This window comes from Aulostomus chinensis, chromosome 15 (genome assembly GCF_037954235.1).
Source record: "Aulostomus chinensis isolate RoL2024-O1b breed Wild chromosome 15, RoL_Achi_v1.0, whole genome shotgun sequence".
NCBI classification, from domain to species: Eukaryota; Metazoa; Chordata; class Actinopteri; order Syngnathiformes; family Aulostomidae; genus Aulostomus; species Aulostomus chinensis.
The window spans coordinates 18722038-18748478 of NC_141334.1; the positions used below are offsets into that span (position 1 = coordinate 18722038).

Here is a 26441-nt window from a genome sequence, read left to right on the forward strand (position 1 = left end):
GGTTTCAGCAGATAATGTCCAACAAGTCCGCTTCTCTCTCCTTTACATGAAACTAATATCTACTGTATATGGAGGCACCTCTTTTTTCATCAACACCCGCTGTAAATAAATGTCACATCTCCATCTACAACACAGCATCAATGTCATTCGGAGCTGGACGTCCTCAGGAAACGGGAGCCAAAAGGAGAAAAATCAACACAGAGGCTGTGATGCCACAGACAGCGCTTTACTTTTGCCACCAAGGATCACTCTCTCCATCAACGTCACAGACGTAGATGCTGCCAGCGCTGACTTGATCTGTGTCTCTGGTTCTATCTAGTGTCCCCTCCTTCAGAGTGTGAGGGGGACGTGCTCCCCAGCGGTTACGGATCCAGGGACATCCTCACACCTGGTGTAAAGACAGACTGGAAGAGAGGAAGGCGTGGGCAGCTTCGACATATTAACAGGTTAGCTGGGCGTCTGTTTTCATGTCATGGATCATTAATGCTTTTATAGCCATTCATTTAGTCACATCCCTCAGGAGTGTGAGCGGCTCAGATGATTTTTTTTTTTTTTATTGAGGATGCATTCACTGTATGTCAGCAGTGCGGTGACGCCAAGTCCATTTAATGCCCTGTGTGCAGCTAATAGCCCGCATGCTGCTGGAGTGTTGCTGTGGTCAGTGTGAATCCCTTGTGTTCCTGATGTTTACAGCTGCAGCAGCAGGGATACGGGCCACAGCACCACCGACGCTGGCCGAGCCAAACAGCAGCCTTCATTTGAAGTGAGTGGAGGTGCAGCCATGCGCTGCTCCACCCTGCTCGCCATCTTCACAGGGGTGCTTCTCTACTTGGTGCTGGGCGCCCTGGTGTTCCGCACCCTGGAGTCTCAACGAGAAGAAATCAAGCACATGCAGCTGCAGGGCACATGCCGGGACTTCCTGCAGAACTTCACTTGCATCGGCGCGGACGACCTCCAGGCCTTTATGGAGGTACAACATCTGGCTTTTATATTGGGATTTGTACTCACTTTCGAACAACGTGGAAACAAACTGAAATAACCTATGACTGATCATATCGCCTTCTGTTAGAATTCTAGCCATCGGCCTCATGAAAGTATAACAGTCTTTGATATGTTTGTATGTCCAATGAACCTGAAATGCTGAGAATGAAAAGTTAGTTTATGTTGCTTTTTCAACTTCTAAGTAATAAGTACACTAATATTTATAGAACAGGTAGTTGAGAGACTTTGTGGCCCCTCTATCCTGATGACGTCACTGCACGAAATCACTGATGGTCTCGGCTCTAAATACCATCAAGCCCGCTGATGCTGGAGCTCCTGCCGAGGTGTCGTCTCCCAAGGGAGCAAACTCAAATTAAAAAAGAGAAAGAAAGAAGAAAAGGAAAATGAAGCAAACTGAAGCAATTTTGACCGATCTGTCATCATAAGACAGGTAATCCAAATGGTTTATTCTGGCTTAAATCTAGTTTGAATCCCATTTACATTGTATAAATATCAGTCTTTTTAATCAGCGCCACAGCGACAACGTCGAATCTATCAAGATTACCTAGAAATAAAACACACGGCCTTCACAGCCACCAGACCGTGGCAGACGGGGCGTTCATTTTTTTGCAGAGGACTAAAATGTATCACACATGAACAATTTACACTGAGGTGCTGCCGACCTCCCAGTGAAGACAGTTGTTGTTGAAGTGGTATTCAGCCCCTTTTCCAGCTCGTTTGGTATCAACCGAGTCGAAGAATTCTCAAAATTGATGTTATTTTATCTTTGTGATAGCTTTAAAATGCTTCATAGATGGAGCAGTTTCTAAACAGGTTCCATAAATTTATGCTAAACCAATGATGATGTCATAGTCAAGAAATCATTTAGATAGTTGAAGTGAGCTTGAGCTCACGTGACGAACACTGATAGAAGAAGTCCGGAGTGACCAGACAGCTGCTCCAGAGTCATTCGCCCGAAGTTGCTCAGAGCAGTAAGCCAGCATCCAGAGTCAGGTTTCAACAAACCACGGTCAGCTGATGTCTTAACAATAGATTCAGACTGTTCCAAATCTGTTCTTGACTTGAGTAACATGAGACATCAGTCACAGCACTGCTCGTGTGGAAGATCACATGTATGATGACGGCTGTGTGACTGTGTGATCTAAATATCAGAGCAGTTGAATGTCAGACAATAAACCGAGTAGATTACTCTCCAATCAAACCAATGAATAAAGGAAGGTGGACTGAGGTTTTTAGTCCGTAAGTCAACAAGTTCTTCAAGTAATAAATCCCAAAAAAGGGCTGCACGGTGGTGCAGTGGTCAGCACTGTGGCCTCACAGCAAGAAGGTTCCGGGTTCGAGTCCCGGCTCGGGCGTGGGATCTTTCTGTGTGGAGTCTCCATGTTCTCCCCGTGCCTGCGTGGGTTCTCTCTGGGTACTCCGGCTTCCTCCCACAGTCCAAAGACATCAAGAGGGGACGAGGCTGATTGATACTCTAAATTGACCGTAGGTGTGACTGTGAGTGTGAATGGTTGTTCGTCTCTGTATGTTGGCCCTGCGATGGACTAGCGACCTGTCCAGGGTGAACCCCGCCTCTCGCACGTAGATGCTGGGATAGGCTCCAGCCCCCCCACGACCCTTACTAGTAAGGAATAAGCGGAAGAAGACGATGGATGGAAATCCCCCAAAAAATTCAGGGTGGCACGATGGTGCACTGTCACCTCACAGCAAGAAGGTTCCTGGTTCCAGTCCCGGCTCCATCACTGGATCTTTCTGTGTGGAGTCTCCATGTTCTCCCTGTTCCTGTGTGGGTTCTCTCTGGTACTCCAGCTTCCTCCCACAGTCCAAAGACATCAAGAGAGGACGAGGCTGATTGATACTCTAAATTGACCGTAGGTGTGACTGTGAGTGTGAATGGTTGTCTGTCTCTATGTGTTGGTCCTGTGATGGACTGGTGACCTGTCCAGGGTGAACCCCGCCTCTCACCCGAAAGCTGCTGGGATAGGCTCCACCCCCCCCCCCCCCCCTCACACACACAACCCTTAACAGAATTAGCAGTAGAAAATGGATGGATGGATGGTGGATGATAAATCGAAAAAAGCTCTGTATACTGCTTGCCTGAAGACTCAACAAGTTGTTTTGAAAAATGTCACTGACACTGATTTATCAGCCTCACTCAGATGAGCAGCATGAAAGCATTTTATGATTTTGTTATTTTCTTAAAATTTTGAAAAATTGGTCACTGGTCCATGTTTGGCATACTAGATGTTTAAGTCTGCAAAGAAACACAACAAACAAGATTACAATGCATTTACTGTAAACAAATGAGGCCCTTGAACTGGTTTTTGAATGATTTGCAAATATGCAAATGAGTGCAGAACACATGTATGATGATGATGATATACACACACATATATGAAATATATATATATACATAGATTCATCAGAGTGAATAGTTTGCACTGTTGCCACTGAGCTTGTGTGGAGGTGCATTCACGGAGAAGCAGGTACCTTTAGTCTTTAACTACTGTTACTGCAATGCTGCCATGTATGGGTTTTTGAAATTATACCTCCATTGCCTGGAGCTTGAAAAGTTAGTCTAAAAACATTAGAATAACCTGGGAATTATTTTTGAGAAGGCCATTCATGATTAAGCGTGAAAATCTAGATTTTGGCAGACTGCTGACTGTCCTTAATGAATGAGGATTCAGCAATTTGCACAATTAGAATAGAAACCATTATAATTGGCAGACAGGAGCAGCCAGACACAGCCCCGTCTCTGTAATCAGAAACTCCTAATTCATTAAGTAATGATGTCTGCAGAGCCTGTGTTGAAACGTCATCTTCAGCTTTAAATTTAAATTCATAAAGGCCTTCAAGCACCAGCAGACACAAAATAGATAATTAGATCAGGGATCTGATTATTCTGCCGGCAGTAGTTTGATATTCTTAGGACAGTTCTTCATCGCTGGCTGGCTGCTGTCAGACGTTTTTAGAGGAAACATGTCCCTTCTACCAATATTACTGGGACCCAAGATCCCTGAAACTGATGGTAAAGTAATAAGGAATTGTTGTTTTACATGGACCAGAAGAAGAAACATTTGTGTGTGTTGAGGGGAAACTTTTATGAAATCTTTCTGGTAATCCATCTTTCTGATGAGCATAAATGAACCATGAAACTCTTCTCCTCTGCAATGTCCCATCCCAGGCGGTAGCTGAGGCCATCGGCGCCGGCGTGGAGCCCAGCACAAACGCCACCTTCGTAACCCAGTGGGATGTAGCCAGTGCCTTTTTTTTCTCAGGAACTATCATCACAACCATCGGTGGGTGCCCAGTATATCCATCAACAGCGGTACATTAACCTTCCGATGATGTTATTGACCTTTAAGTGTTCCTCTGACCCCTCCGTGTTCAGGTTTTGGAAACATCTCCCCCAAGACAGAGGGAGGTCAGCTGTTCTGTATTTTCTACGCTCTGGTTGGCATCCCGTTGTTTGGTATTCTACTTGCTGGAGTGGGAGACCATCTGGGTACTGGCCTTAGGAAAGCTGTCGCCAAAATAGAGACTCTCTTCCTGGTCAGATCCTTAACAGATTCTTCTAGCACCTCATGTTTGTCCACATTGTCTCTTGTCCCACTATGTTGTGTCGCTCTGCTGACAGAAATGGCGTGTTAGCCCCACCATTGTGCGTGTGATCTCAGCGGTTCTGTCCATCCTGCTGGGATGCCTGCTGTTTGTGGCAGTGCCAATCCTGGTTTTCCAAAAGGTGGAAGGTTGGACTCTTCTGGAGTCAGCTTACTTTGTAGTTATCACCCTGACAACAGTGGGGTTTGGGGACTATGTTGCAGGTAAACATGAAAGTAAAGGAATGAGAACCTGCAAGGCATGTCAAATGCAGGTGTAACCCCTTAATCAACCTACAGGCTTTGCACAAAAAAGAAAAGAAAAGAAAAGAAACATTTCAACCTAATTTCCAGTTTATTTACAACCTTGCTTTTGCATGTTTTTGCCTGCTTTTTGTTGTTGAATGTGCTGATCTTGGGGAGAACCACATCATCTAATAGATTATGTGCATTTACTCATCATTTGTATCAGTTAAATGCATTAATTTCACTTAGCTCAGACAATTTTCATTACTTGGTAAATTATTCATGGTATTTTCTTGTGTGAGATGAATTATTGACGATCTCATCTGATGTAGGATGTGGTGACATAACCAAGGGTGCTTTTGTGTCTTGTCAAAGGGGATTCAGGAATTGCAGGCAGTGACCACTGGTATAAGCCTTTGGTGTGGTTCTGGATCTTGTTGGGCCTCGCCTACTTTGCTTCCATCCTATCAATGATTGGTAACTGGCTTCGAGTTCTGTCAAAGAAGACCAGAGCTGAGGTACTTCTCCTCCCCTGTATCTTTCATCTTCCCCTCTACAACTTTCCCTCCATCATCCCTGGTTGTCTTCTCTCTAGATGGAGGGACTGCGAGCCCACGCAACTGACTGGACTCAGAACATCCAGAATATGTCTGTTGATTTTCGCATTCCAGGAAAAATTGATGACCCCTTCAGGCGTCGCCGGCGTAGGCGCCGTCATGGCCCCCGTAGCCATGGTCACAGTGTGTCGGCTCCTGGGGCCCCTGAGGGGGAAGAAGGGCAGCAGGAGAGTGAATCAGAGTCTGGATCGTACACCTCCTCCTCCTACACTTCTAATGAATCAGAGACTGGGTCAGAAACAGATTCCCAGGCAACTCAGACAGAGCAAGTGCCCGAGGAAAAAACTGCAGAGCCCAAAGACCCTCACCTCTCACAGCCTCTGGACTACTTCGGGGAGAATCTGGCATTTATTGACGAGTCATCAGATGCTCAAAGTGGTAAACTACATTTAGATCCTCTGCTGGATCCAACGCAACCAAATTCTGTTTCCTCTCGTCCACCCCGGAGGAGACGGCACAGGAGACCTGTACCCCAGAGAAACCCCAAAATCAACAAGCTCAACAAACAGGAGCACAATGGAAACCCACATCCTGTTCCTGATCTACCACTGAAGCCTCAAGAATGAACCTGATAGCAGAAGCTCGACTTGTAGCACAAGAGAGACAAATGAAACGTGCTCATGACCTGACGGAGGATTTCATGATGTTGCAATTTATTTGTGTATATGTATTGCTTATATACAGGCACTTAAAGTGAAAACAAGTTGCAGAAGCCTTGCTCTGATGCCAGTGTGTATGCCTCAATCAAAAATGATGCCAACGTTCTGTTCCTTCCTGGGCAGTTGCTGTCCTCTGCTGGACAATGATAGAAGTGCACTACCAACTCTGTCCCCATGGGGCTCTCCCAAGTCTGTCACTGATACTCTTGAATCCTGCCAACAGTTACACGGGTTCTACACATTTTGGTATGTAGCAAACTTTTTTAGATACTATGTACAACCATATTTACATTTGGATGGCCAAACACACTAATCCTACTGTGCTGCATATGTGGAATAAAGATTTTTTTTAATTGAAAGTAGCACTGTGTCTTATAAGCATGTTTAGAGCTTTTTTTCAAGCGCTCTTAGAGGAAACATGATGACGGTTGTTGAACAGCAAGAACTGTTTTCATACTCATCCAGGAGCAGTGACACAGGAGTCGTCAATCATAGCAGAGAACTAAATTATCATTGGAGTTTTACATGTTTAATCATCTCTATTTCAAGATCTCTCTCTCTTTTGGCAGTCAAAGGTCACTGTGACAGGAACACAAGCATCATGTTTAATCTCCTCTGCACTTTCATTAAATGCTTATTCATGAAGGCAAATTTTTGGACTCGTGTAAATTTACAAAGACTGCTGCCGAGACCTGCTATGACAAGTTTATCTGTCCAACTTAGGTAATGGGCTGGTTCTTAAAAAAAAAAAAGAACTGAATCAAACGTCACCTTGTTACCTGGTAATTCACCAAATTGAACCGTCCTCTGAAGAACGAATGCCTTTCAAACTGTTTCATTTGGACTGAAGCAGCAGATGGACTGAGCAACAGGCGTCCACTGAGCATGCACGGCTAATAAAATATGCTGCTAAGACAGACAAATATGAGCCTAGAAATTGAATATAAACGCAGTCGGACTTTTCTATGAGGACTTTCTTCTGCACAGAGAGGTAGCATTATAACTTTAAAAGCCAGTATAAATCATGATAGGTGATAGATAGGTATTATAGACTGCAGGGTGTGAATAGCCTACATTCAAATGGTCAATGTGGCTCTTTAAGCATGTACTGTCGCTCCTTGGTTGATCCATGTAAGTGATACTCTGCTGGAAACTGAAAATGGCACCAAGGACAAAATTGGTGCAGTAGCAAACTGTGGCAGATGCTCTTTTGTTCTCTGTAATTTGATGGATCTGGGAAAAAAAAAGTACCTCAACGTCACAAAGTAGATGCATAAATTGACTCGTAACTCCTCTATATACACAAGTGCTCCTTTCCTTCGTGAACACACCCAGCAGGTGGCACACTCTCTCACTTTTCCTGTCCTAGAACAGACTGCACTGTACACACATGCTGGAACTGAACCAACAAAACACTTTCCTTTTATTTTAAGTCTTTTTTGGGGGTACGATAATAAATATTAAATTAAACCCTTTAACGTGCATTTGTTTGTCAGCGAACATCTGAAAAGTCAGAAATAAGAATATTTGCAGTCTCCCATTTGAACGGGGAGTGAGCACTACGTTTTTAATGGAGTAGAAAACCTGAAAGCTGACACTCTCCTGCGTGATGTGTAGAAACAAAAGGCCGACTCCTGGCACTGTGATCAGGAAGTCAGCTGGCAGTGATGATGTACTGTGGCAGTGGGTGACCTTTTACTGGAGGACACAGGCGCTCAGCTGCTGTAATGTCATCAGCACTGCTGCTGCAGCTTCGTCCTGCGCCGCCACTAGAAGGCCAATACTGGGTCATGTTTGTAGTGCTGATGTGGGCTACACTCTTCCTGACCCGGAGTTAAAATGAAAATACTCGCCACATTTAAGTCTGGTTCCTCTTCAGTACTGCTCCCTTCCTTCAGGTGAACAGCAAAGACAGGTCCTTTTGAGTTAAAGCTCAGAGCTGCTTCTTGATTATCATTATTATTATTATTATTTTTAAACTCGTTCTTCAAATAAAGCTGTAGAACAAACCTGTGAGCTCACAGTCAGTCAGGGCTGTGGACAGACATGTTAACAGCTGACACGAGACTTTGATCTCTCGCAAAGACAAATACAGCCATGCATGCTGTTGACATTTTCAGTTTAAACTTCATACAAAGCGTGCAGCACAACGAGAAACTACAAGAGATGCTATGATAAACATAGCCGTTTTTTTAATGTTCGGTGTTTCCTTTTTTTTAATCCCTTCATGTCCATATTTACTTCTGTCACATGTCCATCAGTCTGTCTATATTTAGAACAAACTGAAGACCACCATGCTGTAAGTTTAACACCTTCTGTCTATAACAATGGTTATCACCCTCATCAATAGGGTTGTAGTATAGGAGGAGTTCTTACTCTCAGTTATTACCGTCTATGAGTCACTGATGCAGTGGCCAGCGCTTTTCCTGTACCACAGGAGCAATGGCTTCTTGGTATTTATGTATTCTATCAGCTGACACCTGTCTGAGGTCAGGACCTACTGTAAGGAGCACACTAGGGACCCCAGCTGGCATTCACGTTGGCTCTCTACTCCTCCTTCCTGCCTGGTCCAGGCACATTCCCGCGTATCATGCAGTAAATCATAAACGGTCTCGAAGAGCGAATCCATGAATCATGACCGGTTTCGCGTCTCTACAAGATGATAATACACCCTGCACCAGCATGATGCAGACCCGCAGAATTGCAGTGTCTGCAGCAGAGACTCAATGACCTTGCTTCAAGGTCGCAATGACACTGCCGTCAGTGTTTCCTCTCATGCGCGCGCCACGGAGATCCTGTTCCGAGCGCGCCGCGCGAGTGACCACATCAAGACGCACATCTGACACAAGCAAGTGTGGCTTTTTCGTGTTCTTATTTTAATTCAGACATTCACAGATGTTGTGCGTAGAGCCAGAAAATGCTGAACTGGGGGGAAGTGCTCGTGCACTCGCTTGAAATAAACGGTCCATGTCCTGCTTTTTATTGTTATTTTTAATGAACTTGGTTGTCAGTTTCTCCTTAGTGCTGTTGCCGGGCGTATTTGGAGGTCACAGGCAGAAAATATACAGTAGCAGCCGGCGACCAGTTTAGACAGGGGGAACAAAAAAATCTAATTAGGCTAAACAGGAGATATTTATCCAAGTCTGCAGGTTAGTGCAGGTTGGTGCAGGATTCCATCCATGATCTCCAGCCTTGGCTCCTGTCCAGGAGTGTTGAGGTGAGCTGGGTCAGTGTCACAAGACCGACAGCATGACTATAGTTTCCATAGAGGTGGGCTCTCTCTGCACCACTCCCTTTAAGTTTGAGGCAATTTAAATGATAAAAAGTCGCTAAAGTAAAATTAATAAAGGGCTAATATAACCAATAAAAAGGAAAAAAAATGTAGGAATGCATTAAAGCCAGCAAAACTTCTTTAGTACTTAGTATTTTATCTGTTTGTAACTGCGTTGGTGACGATCTGCGTTGCTATTTCAGTTGACGTAAATATATTCTCATTTCCGAAATTATTAAAGCTGGATTAGGACGAACATATGCTGGGTCCTTTCCTCACATGAGTTGCAGGCTCGTGGAATAACGTTGATGACGCGGGTGGATGGCGCGTACGGACGTAACGGAGACACACTGGACGCAAATCGTCCAGAGGGAGGAGAAAAGACACGGGATAGAGACCGACGTCACTGAGATCCGTCAAGCCCGAGGGAGACATTTACCGACAACCGGAAATCCCACAGTATGAGGCTTCCAAAATAACACCAGCTTTTATGTTACTTACAGTGTTACCAACCGTCAGCTGATTTTGGGTAACAAGTGGCATATTTACAAAGTAACGAGCGACTCTTTCATCGTGAAACCGGGTTTAATTCGGATTTTTGTTCACCAATTCGGACAAACGCTACGAAGTGAGTTATTTGGGGTTTTATTGTGACAAGCTTCTTAAACCGGACATTAGCTTCCTCGAAGCCCAACGACGACCTCAGCTGTGGCAGTCGAAGACGAGAATGCAACCCCAGCGTAGTGGGCTAGCGAACCGGACAGGCGGATAAGCCAGTGTGCCGCTGGTTGTTGTCATTACCCCACGGTAACGGAGGGATGCGAGATGAGAAACTCACCGAAGCTCGGACAGCGCCGTTAAACCGGTTCAACCCAGAGTGGGCTTGCCTGCCGCAAAGACTTGCCTGACTTCAGATTTAAAAACAGAAAAAAAACGAAGAACCCTGAGATGTTGTCCTTTGTAAGTATCCTCACTTAGCCTGCAGTGCAGATATCGAACATAGTGTTGCCGGGGGCCGTTCTTGGTGTGTTTGCGGGGCTGTCAGCTGTCTGGAGGAACGGGAGCCTGATTTGCATGCACGGTCCGCCTGGCAGTGCTAAGTTCGCGCGGCCACGTTAATGGGGGTAGGGGGCACGGGGGATGGTTGTCGAGTACATTGTGAAATATTTGACAGTGAAGCCTCGTGTGGAGCTGGAGTATTTTGCTATGAAACACTGATGTTAATCCTTAATTTGTTGATTAAAAACCAGCACTCATTTCTTATGGAATTGCACCAGTAGTCACTTGGAGAGCGTGAATCCGGGCCCATGTTCGAGTGGGATGCAGTTGTCCTCATGTGGCTCACTGCATGTCCTCATTTAAAATGCTGCACGAGCGAGACTTCTTCTTGCACACTTTTTTTTAAGGTGCATTTGAATCTTCCAGTAGTTAGTCCTTCTCCTGCCTCAACACACTGACCTATTCCAGTAAGCAAGCCTGTCGTACTTGGATTGGGATCGCTGATCTCAAGGCGTAATCCACTTTGGCAATTAACCTTTCACCGGTCCGAGATCAGTAGGCAAGGTCACCCCTGGGTGCTGTTCTCCCCGCCTCCACACAGCGCCGCATACATGAACCTTTAACTGAGTTTTATGAACAGTCCAGTCAGCCCCCCCAGGCTACTATGATAAGGAAGCTTTATAACAACAGAAGAGAGAGCTGGGTTTTGAGCTACACCGGTCAGTACAAGTGTAGGAAGATATCAGTTTTGTTTTTTGTTTTGTTTTTTACATTTTAACAGTATATGATGTTGTAGTACAAACACAGCATCAACAGTCACTCTTCAATCTAAAGTTGTCAGTTCAAACCACAAAGGATACCACGTTGCTTTGAAACACAGAGGTCATTTACGTCTGAAATTCTCAATTTTTTTTCCCTGAATACCTAAAACCAGAGACTTATCTGTACTGTAGGCTCAATGTGTTTTACATTGAAACCAGTCTAATTATTTACAGAGACTTATCGCCACACTTGAGCTTATGACTTTGTTCGAGCCAGAGACAAGGTGTTGGCTTTGCTCTGTCCTTCAAGCATTCCTGTGACTTTGACCTTTGGAGTGTGTCACGCAGCATAAGGGCTGAGGGTAGTAGCATACATAAATCAGAATAGATGAAGTGTTTCAGTGATGAAAATTGGGATTTTTTATATATATATATATATATAAATACTATTTCTAATGTATAGTTTTGGGATTTGCAGTGCTGTTTAAGATCCTTTTTTAATATTCTAACATGTTCTAAGTAGTTCTCAGCCACCAAGGTCCTCTGAAATAGACTGGACACAATGTTCTTTTGGCATTTTGACCATTTAAACACACAAATGTCAGGATAATCTGACGGAGTTGTAAAGTCTTTGACGTCACTCAGAGCCTTAATTTACTTTCCAGGTGTCCTGATAACTGCAGCCTACAACTCAAAGCAATCGCACTTCATTGAGCTACCACTGGGAATCACTGATAGAGGCTTCAAACTCCAGTTCAGCAAGCAGGTAATCCGTCACCTTTTACACTGATGAAATATTACACCGTTATGCTGCTCTGCAACTGGGGTTATGTCTGGTATTTGTGTAGTTGAGTGCCTCGTCTACCTCACGTTTCGTACCGAGCCTGAGCTTCACGTGTGGAAGGAGTAGGAGGAGTAGAGGCGAGGGTATCCTGATAGCATCATGCCCAGATAGTTTAGTGTGTATCATCTGAACAGATGTACCTGTCCGTTATGGTGATTATTTCATTTGTATTGCAAATTCAATGGTACGCATCTTCCAGAATTTCTTTCAGTTAAAAATTAGTTGTTAAAGCCCAATCCAAGAATGGGTGAATAAGAACTGGACGTAGGTCTTTGCCAGAGGAATTTGAAGGCCATTCCCAGTCGGATGCGTATGCTAATTGGTGTTTGGCAACATGCACGTGGTTGTATTTTAAATGACATAAACATTGGTTCTTTAGGTTTTGTGGTCACACTGCTCCTGAATTTAAAATAATCCGTCAACCGTGACTTTTGAAAGTGCCGTCGATTACACGGTAACAGTCAGCAGGTTTGCATGATGTGAGAAAAAAGTCAAATTATCGTGTTACTCCGACTAAAACTGGACTAATAAAATGTATCTTAACTATATTCAACTGAAATTGTACTTTTCCAAGTCAGATGAACATATGTAGATGACATAAATGCATGCTCTTCAGTCTGGCTTTGAAGTTGGCCTGGTGTAACGTGCATGTTCCGAAGGTCCTGCTGTAGCGTTTAACCCGGAGGTCAAACAGTGCACAGTCAAGGGAGTTTTCCTGATAACTGGTGAAACTTCAGTGCAAACAGTGCATCTCCGAGCAGATGAGGAGACAAACTTCATGCCAGCTCAGCTTAAGAAGTCGCCCCATTTTTCTCTAATAGCATTTGAATTGACGTTAACCCTTCAACAGATAAATATGATATTTCAAGTAAAAGGGGGCGTATGGCTACCCATTGTTCCAGATTAGGACACATTCCAGCCCAGTAAATCAATTCCTCACCGGTTCATGTTCAGGAACAATGATAGTAGTCCGTAAAATGACCTCATCTTTGTCACTGTAGGTTGACTGCAATTGTGAATGTAAACCTAGTGATCCCCAGCCATGTTCACTTCCAGACTGGGTGTTATCAGTCATGAGGTGTCCTTCCCTGATTTGTCACAGCCAAACCACATGGCCCGTCTGAAAGATGGTTTCACTTCAAACACGATTCAAAGATTCTAATGTTTTTTTTTATGGAATGAATGTTATTTAAAGATATAGGCTCTTTCTAACCAAGTGCTTTGCTTTGGTCATTCAGTGTGCTCAGTCTATTTCTTTGCTCAATCAGCTCTTCTAGGATTATATTGTATTGTTTAACGCCCCCCCCCCCCCCCCCCCCCCCACCAAGCCAAACACATCTATCATTTTTTGCCAATCTCAGTTCATGGACTAGTGGTGGCTGGTTGGACATTTTACTTTATGGCCAAATCCTGTGTCATTGTTCTTCAAAGAAACAACTCACCAGACCATTTCCTGTTTGAGACAAGCATGACCAGCAATTATATCTCTTGATTTGTTGCTCTGAAATTATAGTCTGGACTCACTGGAGGATTGGAAAGATGGGACCTAACTGCCGCAAACACAGAAACCACAAATGAGAGACAAGACGTTGGTAGAAGGGAGACCGTGTTGCCTCCAGTGAGTTGCGTGGTATAAAATCAATGTGAGAATGACCTGTCTCTGTATTTTATACATGCGCGCTCAGAGGTGTTTCAACACTGAAGGTTTCAGGGGGGCTGTTTGCAGTCTGTGGTGTTTGCATAATGTTACCATGAGGAGAATCTACAGAACCCAAAGACACATGCCTGCTACTGGTGCGTCTAATCACATTAGTTTGAATTCAAGGTTAATTCACTGTTTGTAAATGAATTTCTGCCTGTCAGGTTATTATGACTGCATGACTACAAGTCACATTAGAACATATTGGTTGTCTCCATTGTCTGAAGTATTGTTAGAGTTTATATTAAATTGGATGAAATTCAAGCCAGAGTAATAATATCAAGTAAAAGGGCAACAAGGTGGTTTGGCAACAAAATAAATATATATATATATATATATATATATATATATATATTTTTTTTTTTTTTTTTAAATGCAGACAGTTTTCCTGAAAGCTCCTTGGCCGAGTGTTTTTTGCTACAGTGATCAGCCGTCGTCGTCTAGCAGCTGGTAGAGGTAGTGCTAGCTAGCCCGGCCCATCAACACGCAGCCTACACCAGCTGATTAGCAGGCGCTGGAGCCTGGAAACTAGTGGCTGTTCAGCCTGTGCCATGCTGTCACACCGCGGCGAGACTTAAGCTCTATACTGGTTGCCGTTATCAGGTAAGATGCAGCCGGGTTCGAGTGGAATAAATAAACAGAAGGAGAGAAGTGCGCAGCCAGAAGTAACGCCTAGCGACTGTTAGCTAGTTAGCTAAGAGGAAGCTTAACTTCCCCTTGCAATCAATTCACTCAGATCAAAGCTAATGCTAACGCTAGCCCAAACGTGCTGGTACATTAGTTTACAGTACACAAGAGACGTTTCCATGGCAAGTTTAACCACTATCAAAGACACCGGGGCACTCTCTGAGGATTTTCTGTTGTGTTCAGCTTGTTTCAATCAACTTACAGTTACAAAAAAACGTCATAATGTTTGCCATTGTTTCCTGCCTCCTAACATTTTCTCTACACAAACCAACGTCCCTCATTTACCCTAACAGATGCGGTGCAGTGTCGAGTATTTAGACTGATGTAGCAGCCTTGATGATGTTTGCTGATCCAGCAGTGAGCCTGTAGCAGTTAAATGCAATCACACAAAGGTAAACTTTAAACAGACCTAGTTTGCTGTGACCCCCTTGCTGCTTGCTTAACTATGCTACATTCAAGTAGAGAGGGGCAAACTCCAATGAAAGTTACCAACTACTGTCGGATTGGTTTTATTGCTGTAGCCATAAATGTGATAAGGCTTACAACAGTTTGCAGCGAAATGTTGACCCCAAAGGGTCAGGTTAAAAATGATTCTCGTGTACCATTTGTATCGGTCTGTCAGTGTTCAGGTTTGCTTGCCTTCAGGTGATCTTTATGTAAATTCTCACCTCAAAGATGGAGGCTGAAGCAGTTTGTCTAATGGGTATTTTTAGTGTAACAATATAGAGAAAATTCAGTTTTCAAGATTTTTACTTCAATTTTCTCATATAGCTCAGGATGGAGGTTTACAGATTAGAAGCCATGAGCTGGCCAACTGTTAGTTTTGTTGTAAAAATGGATTGGCATCATCTTTTAAAGAAGGCACATCCATGTGTGTATACCTTAATTTAACTCTGCAGCTGCAAAAATGGAAACAAAACAGAAAAGTTTTTGCCCACATGCTCATTAAACCTCACCTCTCCAAAGTGTGTCGCAGTCTTTAGATTCTTCTGAAAAAAATACCAAGATAAGAGCCTTCAACTGCATATATTTTAAGGAATTAAACCAATTGTCAGTATCACGGCACGAAGAGCATACTGTTGCATGACATGTAATTCTAGGCAGGGTGAAATATTAGACCATTGAACTGACCATAAGCAATACATTTTCAACATTGCGAAACTTTGCAAATATGCAGTCTGCAAGAGGTTTATCAGCCCATCTGATAAACAATAAGGAAGTGGTTGGTTTTTGTGATGGATTTTCTGTATGTTTGCATGAGAACAAATAACTTTTAAGTCTTCAATGGAATGAGATCATCCATCCTCATCCTCACATACTGACCTGAAATACAGGTCATAAGATAAAATACAAGTTTGTTCTGTCCTTCTCTTATTTTCACCATTTTTGATGTCAAGTACAGTTAAAGTACAAGAGCAAAAGTAGAAGCTATGTTCCTGTCAGCCAGTGGCCTCTCTTAGGCCATTAGTGTATAGAAACAGTATATATCGACCATACAGAGTGGCCACTTTGACCTGCTGTCATAACCTGTTTGTGTTTTCCACCCACTTGTTTGTTTGTTTTTGAGATTTTAGGCAGTTGGGGTGAGTTACTGTTTGTAACTTGCATATTGTTATTTTTAAATGACTCAAGCCTTATTGCTGACATTTTGTTAGCTCTGTCTTACTAATGACACATACAAGGAGTAACTTCTTCTTCTTCTTTAGCGCTCTAAACCAGCAGTTATGAGTTGTGGCACAGCCCAACCTCCCGTGTAGGGTTAGGCTGTTTTAGGGTGGCACAAAGAAAAGCTGATTTCCTGTATGCAACGATTACTGAGCAAACCTGGAATAATGTGGTATAAAATTGGTGCATAGACCGTGCGTGTCTGATAAACATCCTGTATTTATTCTCTACACAGCATCAGGGGCGGTCGTAATACTGATATTGGAGAGACCGTAGATCTCACGATAGCGGTGCTACAGCAGTGTTGCTAGCTTTTAGGTAAAATGGATAGTTCTTGAAATTAAAAGCATTATATCTGTTTGTAGTTACTTTATGTTTGAAAAATGTCAGTTTTTTTTTTAACCAGTAGATTTAGTGATAAATACTAGTATTGGGAAATATCAAGAACATTTCAATGAAAATGCTGCTCAAATTTTGATAGATTGTTTTTGTTGTAGTAGCAGTGAATACACTATATCATAAGTACCATTTGTGACTCATGGGCTTTCTATATTTTAATGTTTAGAATCATAACCCAGCAATCATGAAGCATTTGTTTCTTTGTGGTTGTTCATGTTGAGTAGCAGAGGTGGCTGCAGTTTCTGTACTGAAACAGAAGCACAGACAATCTGGCAGGGAAGCAGGTTACTGCAGCACTCTCACTCCTTACATGAACATTATTTATGTGTCTGAATAGTGAAGAGCGGACACTCTTTATGAGCCTTGTGACCTTCGCACAGTCACCTTGGCTATTTTAATGTCTAGAGCGACAAAGACTTCCCATTGCAGGCATACTTCTAAGAGAGTACAGTGTTTTTATTGAGTGTGAAAGGTTCTATTTCTGATTTCATCCAATGTGGGTTTATTCATTGTTTGAAAAAAAAAATTCTTGATAAACATTAGCAGGATTAATACGCCCTGCTGAAGAATGATCCTTTTTGATATAACTATGTACTGCAGTAACCGCTGCTATATCTGGTTAATATTCTATGCGAGCATAGGTTTAATTACACCTTAGTGTAAACTTGGACTCCGACTTCAACATGATTTCCCTGTATCCATTTTAAAAATTCTCTTGACTCTGTCAACAAATAGGTAAACAAGACAAACAGGGATTTGATGCCAAGACTCAGAGAACAGGTCTATTTCATTCATTTAGATAGATGCCAATTTAATTAACTGTTAATCAGTCAATTGTTGTTAGATATCTGGTTTTATTTCAGCTTTATGAAAAATATCCCCCAAACAATCTCAATCACTACTTGTAGGGGTATTCGTTGTGGTGTTTTACTCAGTCATCACACAAAACAAAAAAATCAAAAAAGTATTTGCAGTATGCATTTTAATGCACAATAAGTATGTATACAATCTAGGTAACAGCGTAAAGTAATTAACGTATGATGGTGATGAATGAAAAGGTATAGACAGAAGAATAATACTTATATTTGCCTATCCTACATAAATTCTTACATCAAATTAAGCTGCCAACAATAAAATGAGAATAAAATTAATACAAAAATGCCCTTTTCAATTAGTAAATATCAAAAATAGCCTCATAAGCCATTTGTTTGAAAATCAGCAGTGAGCTACACATTCTTAAATTAAGTCTGTCATTTCATAATTTAACCCCAACAACAGAAATACATCCCCTTTTAATACCTTATGTAGCTTTTGCAAACTTTTTTCATCATAATTTGAAAGGCTATAAAGTAAAAGTTCTCTTCTCTGAATTACTTTGACCTTTCTTTTTTTATTTGTCCCCTCTAGACGACATGTCTTCTAGGGAGCGTCGGTCAGATGTCTACATAAAGGCAGAACCGAGCAGTCCAGAGGGAGGTGGGGGAGGTCGGACCAGCCCTGGCGGAGCCTCCTCGGACTCCTCTCAAAGCGGAGGTGGAGGGACCAGAGGAGATGGCGCCAAACGCTATTCCCCGCCATTGTACACACCAGCTCTACGTTGCCACTTCAAAGACGAGGGTGGCGATGGAGCAGAGGAAGGCTCAACTGGAAATGGAGCAGGGCGATGCAAGTATGCTCTGAGCACGCTCCCCAAGAGGCTGTGTTTAGTGTGTGGGGATGTGGCCTCAGGTTACCACTACGGCGTAGCATCATGTGAGGCCTGCAAAGCGTTCTTCAAGAGAACCATCCAAGGTGTGTCTTGTGGTGAGGTATTTTTCTAGTAGTGCACTGTTAATAACACTGTATTGTAACAAGATGACAGGGTTGGCTGTGGCAATCCATAAATCATGGTAAATGTGGAGCCATTTACAGGATGCAGACCATGACTCATGTGTCCATCTTCTTTGTAACACCATCAGGTTTGTAAGTGTACAACATACATAAATGCTTTTTTCCCCTTGCTTTTGAGACACAAATTGCTAATATTTTTGAAAATTTGGTGCTTTTGCCTCTATTTCATACTTTGCAAAATGAAACTTTCTATGAAAGATGTTTATTTACCTTAATATCAAGTGCAGGCATGTTTCTCTGACGTTTCATTTTTGTCACAGTCAATAAGAAGTTATATTTTGAAAGTATACTGTTACTTTTCTCAGTGACCTAATCGTAGACAATCTTTACATGGAGAACAACCTGATGATGATTACATCCACTTGACAGGTGATATAGCTGGCATGCAGAGCAGTAAAATGAACGATTGTGAAATGACCCCTCATCTCTGTCATAGGACTATGTAACTAAAGAGCTACGTCACAGACATGCTGTTACTCTTTAACAAGCTCCAATACAAAGTGACTACAACTGCCCAAACTAGTTTGTCCCTTTCAGTAAAACAAAAGCCATGAACACTTTGCAGGTATCCTGCTGTATATGCATAGGAAATGGGCTGTGTAGGTTGAGGGAAGTTTTTTTCCTTTCGGGGGATAATTGTAGAGAGACTCTTCCTATGTTTTATAATCTGAATTGTAAATGGTTGCGTTCTGTTCTTCTATAAAGGTAACATTGAATACAGCTGTCCAGCATCAAATGAGTGTGAGATCACCAAAAGGCGCAGAAAGGCTTGCCAGGCATGCCGCTTCACCAAGTGCCTCAAAGTGGGTATGCTGAAAGAGGGTGAGTGTCGGCGGAAGCTTTGCCAGTCTTTGACATCATATCAGGGGTCATTGTGGTGATCTTTTTGACGTGAAAGGAATATTCTTCACTCTCCCTAGCATGAATAATAATCATTTGATGTTTCACAATGCAGGAGTTCGTCTTGACAGGGTGAGAGGTGGAAGACAGAAGTACAAACGGCGCCCAGAAGTGGAGAATGCAACATACCAGAGTGCCCCCCTACCACTGACAAAGGAGAGTGAAAAGGGTGGGTGTATGCTTTTGTTTTGCCTTTTCACTGAAATTGGTACTATGTAATCACAATCTGTGCAAGTTTTTGTTTCTTTTTTCTTGTATGACAATACTGAAGTTCAGTAATTTATCTTTGTGAAGCCAGAACTGAAGTAATGCTTTTATTTTTGGGGGGGTGAGGGGTGTCCAGGTTTTGCTAGGAGCTTCATGTAACTAAAGCCAACTATGTTCAGGCAATGAAATGCAGTGGTAACAGACACACTGAAGGATGTGTGAAGGCAGCAGCGGTTAAGTTTGAAGGTTGGTTAGTTGGAGATATTATTCTATAAGATTAAAGCCAGTCAGTGAGCTTCTCCAGAATTTTTGAGGTGAATGAAAGATAAATGGAATGCACAAAAGCCTCAAAAGTATTGAAATGTGTTGGGAAGCAGCTCCCCCTACTGCTGAAACAGAATAGTCCCGCTTTTTTTCTGTCACGAGTAACTGCAAAATGAAGAGTAAATTTAAATGACCTAGATTGCTCTTAATGATTTGCATAAATCTGTCGAAGGGTTTCATCTGGATTAAAACAAATTTAATGGAGAAACATAAACACACCGGTATTTGTTTATAAAAGGTGCTTGACCCCCTCACTAATCTGCATGTTCTGTGGAACCAGTGTTGATGTGTCAGTTTAAGAGTTGGTGTTTTGGTTATCTGTGACGACACGTTACATTTTGTTTGTGCATCACATTAATTCAATATTGTGTGTGTTTGTGACACAGGTTCCTCACACATCATTGTGTCCCACCTTCTAGTAGCAGAGCCAGAGAAGTTGTTTGCTATGCCGGACCCTCTGCAGCCTGATACAGCCCAGCGCACGCTCACCACCCTTTGCGACCTTGCTGATCGTGAGCTGGTTGTCATCATTGGCTGGGCCAAACACATTCCTGGTGAGAGATGCAGGATAGATAGATTTAGTGATAGCATTGCAACTGTGGAGGAGATGTAGTTATCCAGGACATGACTTCTGCATTCATCCTCTTAGTGAGGAGAACAACAATAGGTTGCGGTGGTCGAATAAATATACACCCTGCTTTATCTTCTGTAAAATGAAAGAATACAGAAAAATGTGCTTCCTCATTGTCTGAAGAGGTTCTGCTGTCAGTTCAGTGGTTAGTTGTCCTTCAAGCCAGAGATGGGACTCCAGCTGTATGTAGCTCATTATTTGGATGATACAATGACATGTGACCAGTGCCTGCAGGTTAAGTTGACCCCCAAATTAGAATGCCATTTTACCTTCTTTGTATTCAGAACCTTCTCCCTCTCTCTGTTTTTTCTATCCCCCGCAGGCTTCCTGTCGCTGTCTCTTGCAGACCAGATGTCTGTGCTGCAGTCGGTTTGGCTGGAGGTGCTGGTGCTGGGTGTAGCGTACCGCTCGCTCGGCTGTGAAGATGAGGTGGTGTTCGCAGAGGACTTTGTCCTTGACGAGGAAATGTCACGTGTTGCCGGACTGACTGAGCTAAATGCAGCAATTAGTCAACTTGCCCGCCGTTTCCGTGCGCTTAATGTGGACCGTGAGGAATTTGTCATGCTAAAAGCCATCGCACTCACAAACTCAGGTACTTTCTGGTTAGTTGAAGTGTTGTGCATACCTATGGATAAGAGTACTTTGCAAAACAACATTCACCAACCATGAGTAGCCAAACTGAATCCCCCCTAAAAATATGCAGTAGTGGTACTACAGAGCACTTCAGAGTTTTCTGCAGTGTTTTACAGTGGAGCGCCCATCTAACCAAAACTAAGGGCTAACATCAGAGGGCATCATAACATTCTAAATATAATATAAGGCTAATTATATGGTGGCACTCATAACTTCTACCATCAAGTTTCTTTTGTTATACATCCACTTACTGCATAATGTAATATTTATCCAGGTAATAGGACCTGCGCTCAGTTTCCAGCAATGCAGTACTCTTTAAGAGGCCAAATACTGCCTTAATTTGGTAAAGAAACTCAGAGTCAGTCATTCATCTGCTAGCCTGGCAAGGCCATCTGTGTCACGCAAGCTCAAGAGTGAAGCTCTGCAGTTCCGTCTGGATCCCCTCCTCTCTATGAAGACTTCAGATAATTGATACTCAGGTGCTCTTCTGCCATCAGTGAAGTGATGATCAAAAAAAGAACTGCAGAGGCCTCCGAGATTTTAAAAAGTATAAAGAGCCTTTAATATATCAGGGCAAGAACTGAACCATGTGCTTTTACACCAGTTCTTGCCCTGATATATTAAAGGCTGTTTATACTTTTTCAAATCTCAGTGTCCTCTGCAATTTGTTTTCTTTTATGGCCAAAAAAAAACATTGTCTGAGAAACTGTTTCTCCAATATGTGCAATTACAGCAGTGTTCATTCCTCTTGAATTACTGGGTTTCTTCGAGAGATGGCATTTGCTACTACTCTGTTTTGCCAGCAGTGCCCTGTATCATCTAGTATGAGAATTCTAATTGTAGATGCCAGGGGATCAGCGGGAGCTGCAGAGCTCAACTTTTGGTGCTTGAATCTCACCAAGCTAGTAATTTGGAATGTTTTTTTCTAATGTGTCTAATGTTTGCATTAATAAGATAATCAGGTTGTTGTGTTAGATTTTGTCAAGCGAGTTGTGCATGCTGTACTGTCAGTTTTAAGCCTAGTTTGCTGCAAGTCTTACGTCTACAGTTATGGGATGTGATTGATCCGGGTTATCAGTCTCACCACTAAGAATAGCATTGTGGCAACACAAGGCAGTCGAGGAGCTGGGAGGTGTTTAGACTCCGTCTGCTCTCCAGCTTTGAGCCTTGATGGGATCCCGTACCTGTCAGCAGCCAAAGACTTTAGAGCAGAGCAGAGAGTCAGCTGCTGGTGGATCTGGTGAATGTTCGTTGGTCAGTTCTCTTGGGACAACTGCTGCAAGAAAAAGACGTTGATAGTTGTACTATTGCTGAAAGAGTGTATAGTAGGTAGTTAGTCTCACAGGTATGTCATGACAATCAGAACCTTAATGATCCACTCAGGATTACTGTCAACAGCAGATCAAATCCACTGTTTGTTTTGTAAGCAAGAGCTGACCGTTTGTATTAGTGGTGTTTTGGCAAACACTGGAGGACATGAACACTGTGGCTCACCGCACCTTTTCTTTTCTTCTGGTAGACTCTGTTTACATTGAGGATATGGAGGCTGTGCAGAAGCTGCGGGACCTCCTCCATCAGGCCTTGCTGGAGTTGGAATGTCAGCGGCGCCCAGATGACCCTCAGAGGGCAGGACGCCTCCTTTTAACATTGCCCCTCCTCCGACAGACTGCTGGTCGAGCTCTCACCACCTTCTACAGCATTAAGACCCGTGGCGGTATACCAATGCACAAACTTTTCTTGGAGATGCTGGAGGCCATGATGGACTCCCCCTAGAGAGAAGGAGCCGTAGAAGTGTAGATGATGCAGTGAGAGACTCAACAGAGATTACGTCTTCATGAGCAGTTTGTAAGAAAGGAAATATTTTAAAGAGCAGAGTTAGGAAAATGGTCCAGTAAGCTACATGAAGAAAGATGAATGAGACCTCATATATTCATCTCTAAGTGGAAATGGTTGATTACACAGAGTTGTAACTGCCAAATGTCAACAAGAGGCTCAGAGATCCACATCGGTCCAAATGTGGGGGGGATAAACACCTGAGAACTGATTTCACATGAATGCCAAGATACTTCTTTTTCAACTATTCTCATGATGTGTTCCATCACAGCATTAACCTGCAGTCACATAACCACTGAAGAACAACACTAAAGTACCCAACAACAGACTGCAACCATGTGGCTTCTGAACAAAATAATGCAACGTCTACTCATGAAAGCCATAAAGACATATCTGGCAAGGACTTAAGGGTGCAGTATAGGCTGAGATTGACATGCACATGGGGTGCTTATATTTACTATAGTTTAGCGTGCCGTTGTAGGCAAATTCATAGGTATTACTTGCAATATGTTAACAGCAATATAATGACTCAATTATCGTGTGTCACATTTAAAATGTGGATAAAAAGGTGAGACATTTAGTTGTGTGTATGCCAGTAGTTCTCCACTCTCAGGACCCCCAAGGACAGATTGAAATTCAGCCACCGAGTAGAAACTGCTTTAGGTTTCCAGGTGCATAGATTTAAAGTGTCAACACCTCCAGTGTTGAAGACTGTAGTTGGGAACTACTGGCCTACACAGGCGCAGCATTCTTAAAAAAGGTGCGATCGATTGGTTGTCCAGGAGAGGTGCGTATGAAAACTAATGAGGTAATCTGTTCAGTGTTTGTACATCCCATCGGCACACAAACAAACTACGGCCTGTGTGTATACAGTGCAAACTAATGAGCTGCGCTGAGGTCAGGGAAGGATACACTGACATTGTGACAGCAAATGGACATGAGATGCATCGGCATCCTCCACCAGATCGAGCCACTTCTGGGCTTCAGCAGCTCTTCGGTTCACAAGGAAATTCTGACCCATTTCATAAGTGGACTGTAATGTGCAGCACGGACCACAATGATTGGTATAACCCATAACTGCACAGCGTGTGAGATTTAGCTGCATTTTCTGCAGCACCGAAGAACGTTGCAGAAAACAATATAAGATCCCTCCTTTGTGTACGTATGTCTGTTTAACTTTTGTGTGTTAACTTGTGTGTGTGCCCGTAACGGGCTCAGGGCAACGAAAAAATGCAACATATGTAACATCTTCTCTTTGGATGTTCAAACCTGGTCTGGCAAAATCCTCCAAGTCCTACATTGTTCAGCCGGTTTCTATACTTCCAGTATAAGTGATCATTATAGTCAGCTTCACATGCAGTGCACCGCTTAGGAATCTGAAGTCAAACTCAGAACCTTCAAAACAATATTGGCCAAATGGCCTTAAGTCTCTTAGCCATGTACAGTTACATTGAAATAAGCAGCAACATGCAAGTGTTGAGAAGATGGAAGACAATAAAGCCAGCAAATGTGACAGTCCCCATGACAATTATACTGTATTTGTGCAGCTTATAGTGTACCGATATTTGTAAGAAAAAAAAGAAAAAAAAAGCTTTTTCATATATTTCCTTTCTAGGATTTAAGGGTATTTTAATTACATAGAGACACGTGGGGTTGAAATGAAGCTGTCCGCTTAGGAACGCAACTTTGTTTTGAAAAATGTCAGCAGTGTGTGTGTTTGGAAGCTGATTGTCATTCTAGGGATCAATGTACACAGTCCTACACATCTTTCATCACGGCGAGGCGACAGAGGGCTACCTCAGGAGGCAGATGGAGCCAGACGGCCAAATAACTGTGGAGACAAATTCAATTCATGATCTTGTTAAATTTAGAGTATATTGAATGTCTTTGCAGCTGCGCCAACATCTGAGAACATTTTGTCTTTGTTTTCTTGAGGTGCATTAGATTCATGGATCCTGCTTTATTAGATGTCCACTAGTACACAGTGTCTCACACTGGAAGGACGCAAGTGGTTGATTAACGATGCACCTCAAAGACACAGATTACTCTCGGATTGAAGATGGTTTAGCTTGTAACACGGGGGTGTGCATCAGCTAGCGTGGTGGATCAGGGATGAATATATTTGGTAAAATGTGACTGTTCTGTTTGGATTTGTTTTCACGGATGCAGTTTAGTGGATTGTGGGCCTCGAACATGTGAAGTGGCGGCAGCCTTTCTTCGGTTACAGCTCAACTGTTAAGAGGAAGAACTGGTTTCTGATTGGCTCACTAACCTACTTTCTCCAACTGCTATCACTACTTTTAAAGAAACTGGTGTCCTGCTAAAGCTCCTTCATATAAACCTGGTCATTTACACAAAGTCAGATTTCTTTCTTTAGTATACAGATAAAAATGTTTTAGGTACAGGGGCTGGGGGGGTGGTCATTTGCAGTGTCACTGTAGTTTCTATTAAATATGTGCGCATTAATACAAATGAGCAATACAATAAATTACCAAACCTCACACAATTCCTTGTATAGCCACAGTGTACATTTAACATTGCCAGTTATGAGAAATAGCTACTAAACGTTCTATTATTTAGAAGTTCAAATCAATGTTTGTATTTTGAAAGACTATTTAAATGATTAAATTCTATTTTTTACTCAATTTACTGTTGTTTGTTGACACTGCTTTATTTTTGTGTGTGATATTGGCTGTGAATTTCTGTGTAGTTTTTTTTTTTTTTTTCATTTAGATGAAAGTTTGATGTCTTTGTCTAAACATGTCCACATAAAAATCACTGTGAAAAAAGTGATATATTCCACTGTCTGGAGCAACAGGGGGTGGATTATTGTAGGTGCTTTGTGTTGTGTAATAAATGGACACACCACCACCACCATACATCAATGGCCTCTGTGTGTGTGTGTGTGTGTGTGTGTGTGTGTGTGTGTGTGTGAGAGAGAGAGAGAGAGCGAGCAAGATGAAGACTACTGTTGATTGTTCCTACTACAACTGCTGATTATTTTGACCTTGTGGACACCTTAAATGCAGCAAAGGGAAGGAAGGAAGTAATAATACAGTTTATACAGCTGCTGTCGTACAGGAAATGCAGCTTGAGCTACTTTATATTTGCAATATGAAAAACAAGGCCAAAAGCCTTCCAGTAAGGTCCTTTTAAAGAATGGGCTAAATTGTGTTTGAGGGCTGTTCCACTTATTCAGTGTATACATCATAAAAGTAGTGATTGCTGGATTTTTGTGTGTCTTGTATAGCCAGGGTTGGGCTCTTCAGGTGCATGACACAAATATAAAACATCAATCATAAAAACAACCTGAAATATTTTTTTTTAGAAACATTTATTGCAAAATCACAACATATTTAGTTTTGTTCTTAACAGAAATCTCTGCCTTCTCTCCCAGGCTTGATGAATAAAATACTTTAGTTTTTCATAGTCATTCACCTCTTAAAAAAAAAAAAGACCATACTTAGATATTTGGGTCATTTATTAATTAGAGCACTGAAGTGTCAGTGCTGTTTTGCACACCGCTCTTGCTGCAGGTTTCAAATTATTGACGGGGCATCAGAAACTACTGT

General features: G+C 42.5%; 2 protein-coding genes across 6 annotated transcripts; both read left to right on the plus strand.

The window, feature by feature from the left end:
• Window positions 1-326: 326 nt before the first annotated feature.
• On the plus strand, window positions 327-6421 carry kcnk4b (potassium channel, subfamily K, member 4b). Its single transcript, XM_086226334.1, has 7 exons — window positions 327-446; window positions 694-970; window positions 4190-4304; window positions 4397-4557; window positions 4643-4829; window positions 5226-5368; window positions 5446-6421. The coding sequence occupies exons 2-7, from the start codon at window positions 782-784 to the stop codon at window positions 6031-6033; spliced, it is 1383 nt and encodes a 460-aa protein (XP_086082460.1). The 5' UTR covers window positions 327-446; window positions 694-781; the 3' UTR covers window positions 6034-6421.
• Window positions 6422-9932: 3511 nt separating this feature from the next.
• Window positions 9933-25748, plus strand: esrra (estrogen-related receptor alpha). 5 transcript variants are annotated; one of them, XM_086225677.1, is made up of 10 exons: window positions 9943-10357; window positions 11823-11923; window positions 13515-13795; window positions 14681-14779; window positions 17859-18242; window positions 19047-19163; window positions 19297-19410; window positions 20159-20326; window positions 20726-20995; window positions 22556-25748. In XM_086225677.1, the coding sequence occupies exons 4-10, from the start codon at window positions 14764-14766 to the stop codon at window positions 22807-22809; spliced, it is 1323 nt and encodes a 440-aa protein (XP_086081803.1). In that variant the 5' UTR covers window positions 9943-10357; window positions 11823-11923; window positions 13515-13795; window positions 14681-14763; the 3' UTR covers window positions 22810-25748. The 5 variants fall into 5 exon arrangements, with proteins under 5 accessions (XP_086081801.1, XP_086081804.1, XP_086081803.1 ...); XM_086225675.1 differs by lacking the exon at window positions 13515-13795 and having other exon boundaries at window positions 9933-10357; window positions 17859-18254; XM_086225678.1 differs by lacking the exons at window positions 13515-13795; window positions 14681-14779 and having other exon boundaries at window positions 9940-10357; window positions 17859-18254.
• Window positions 25749-26441: the final 693 nt, after the last annotated feature.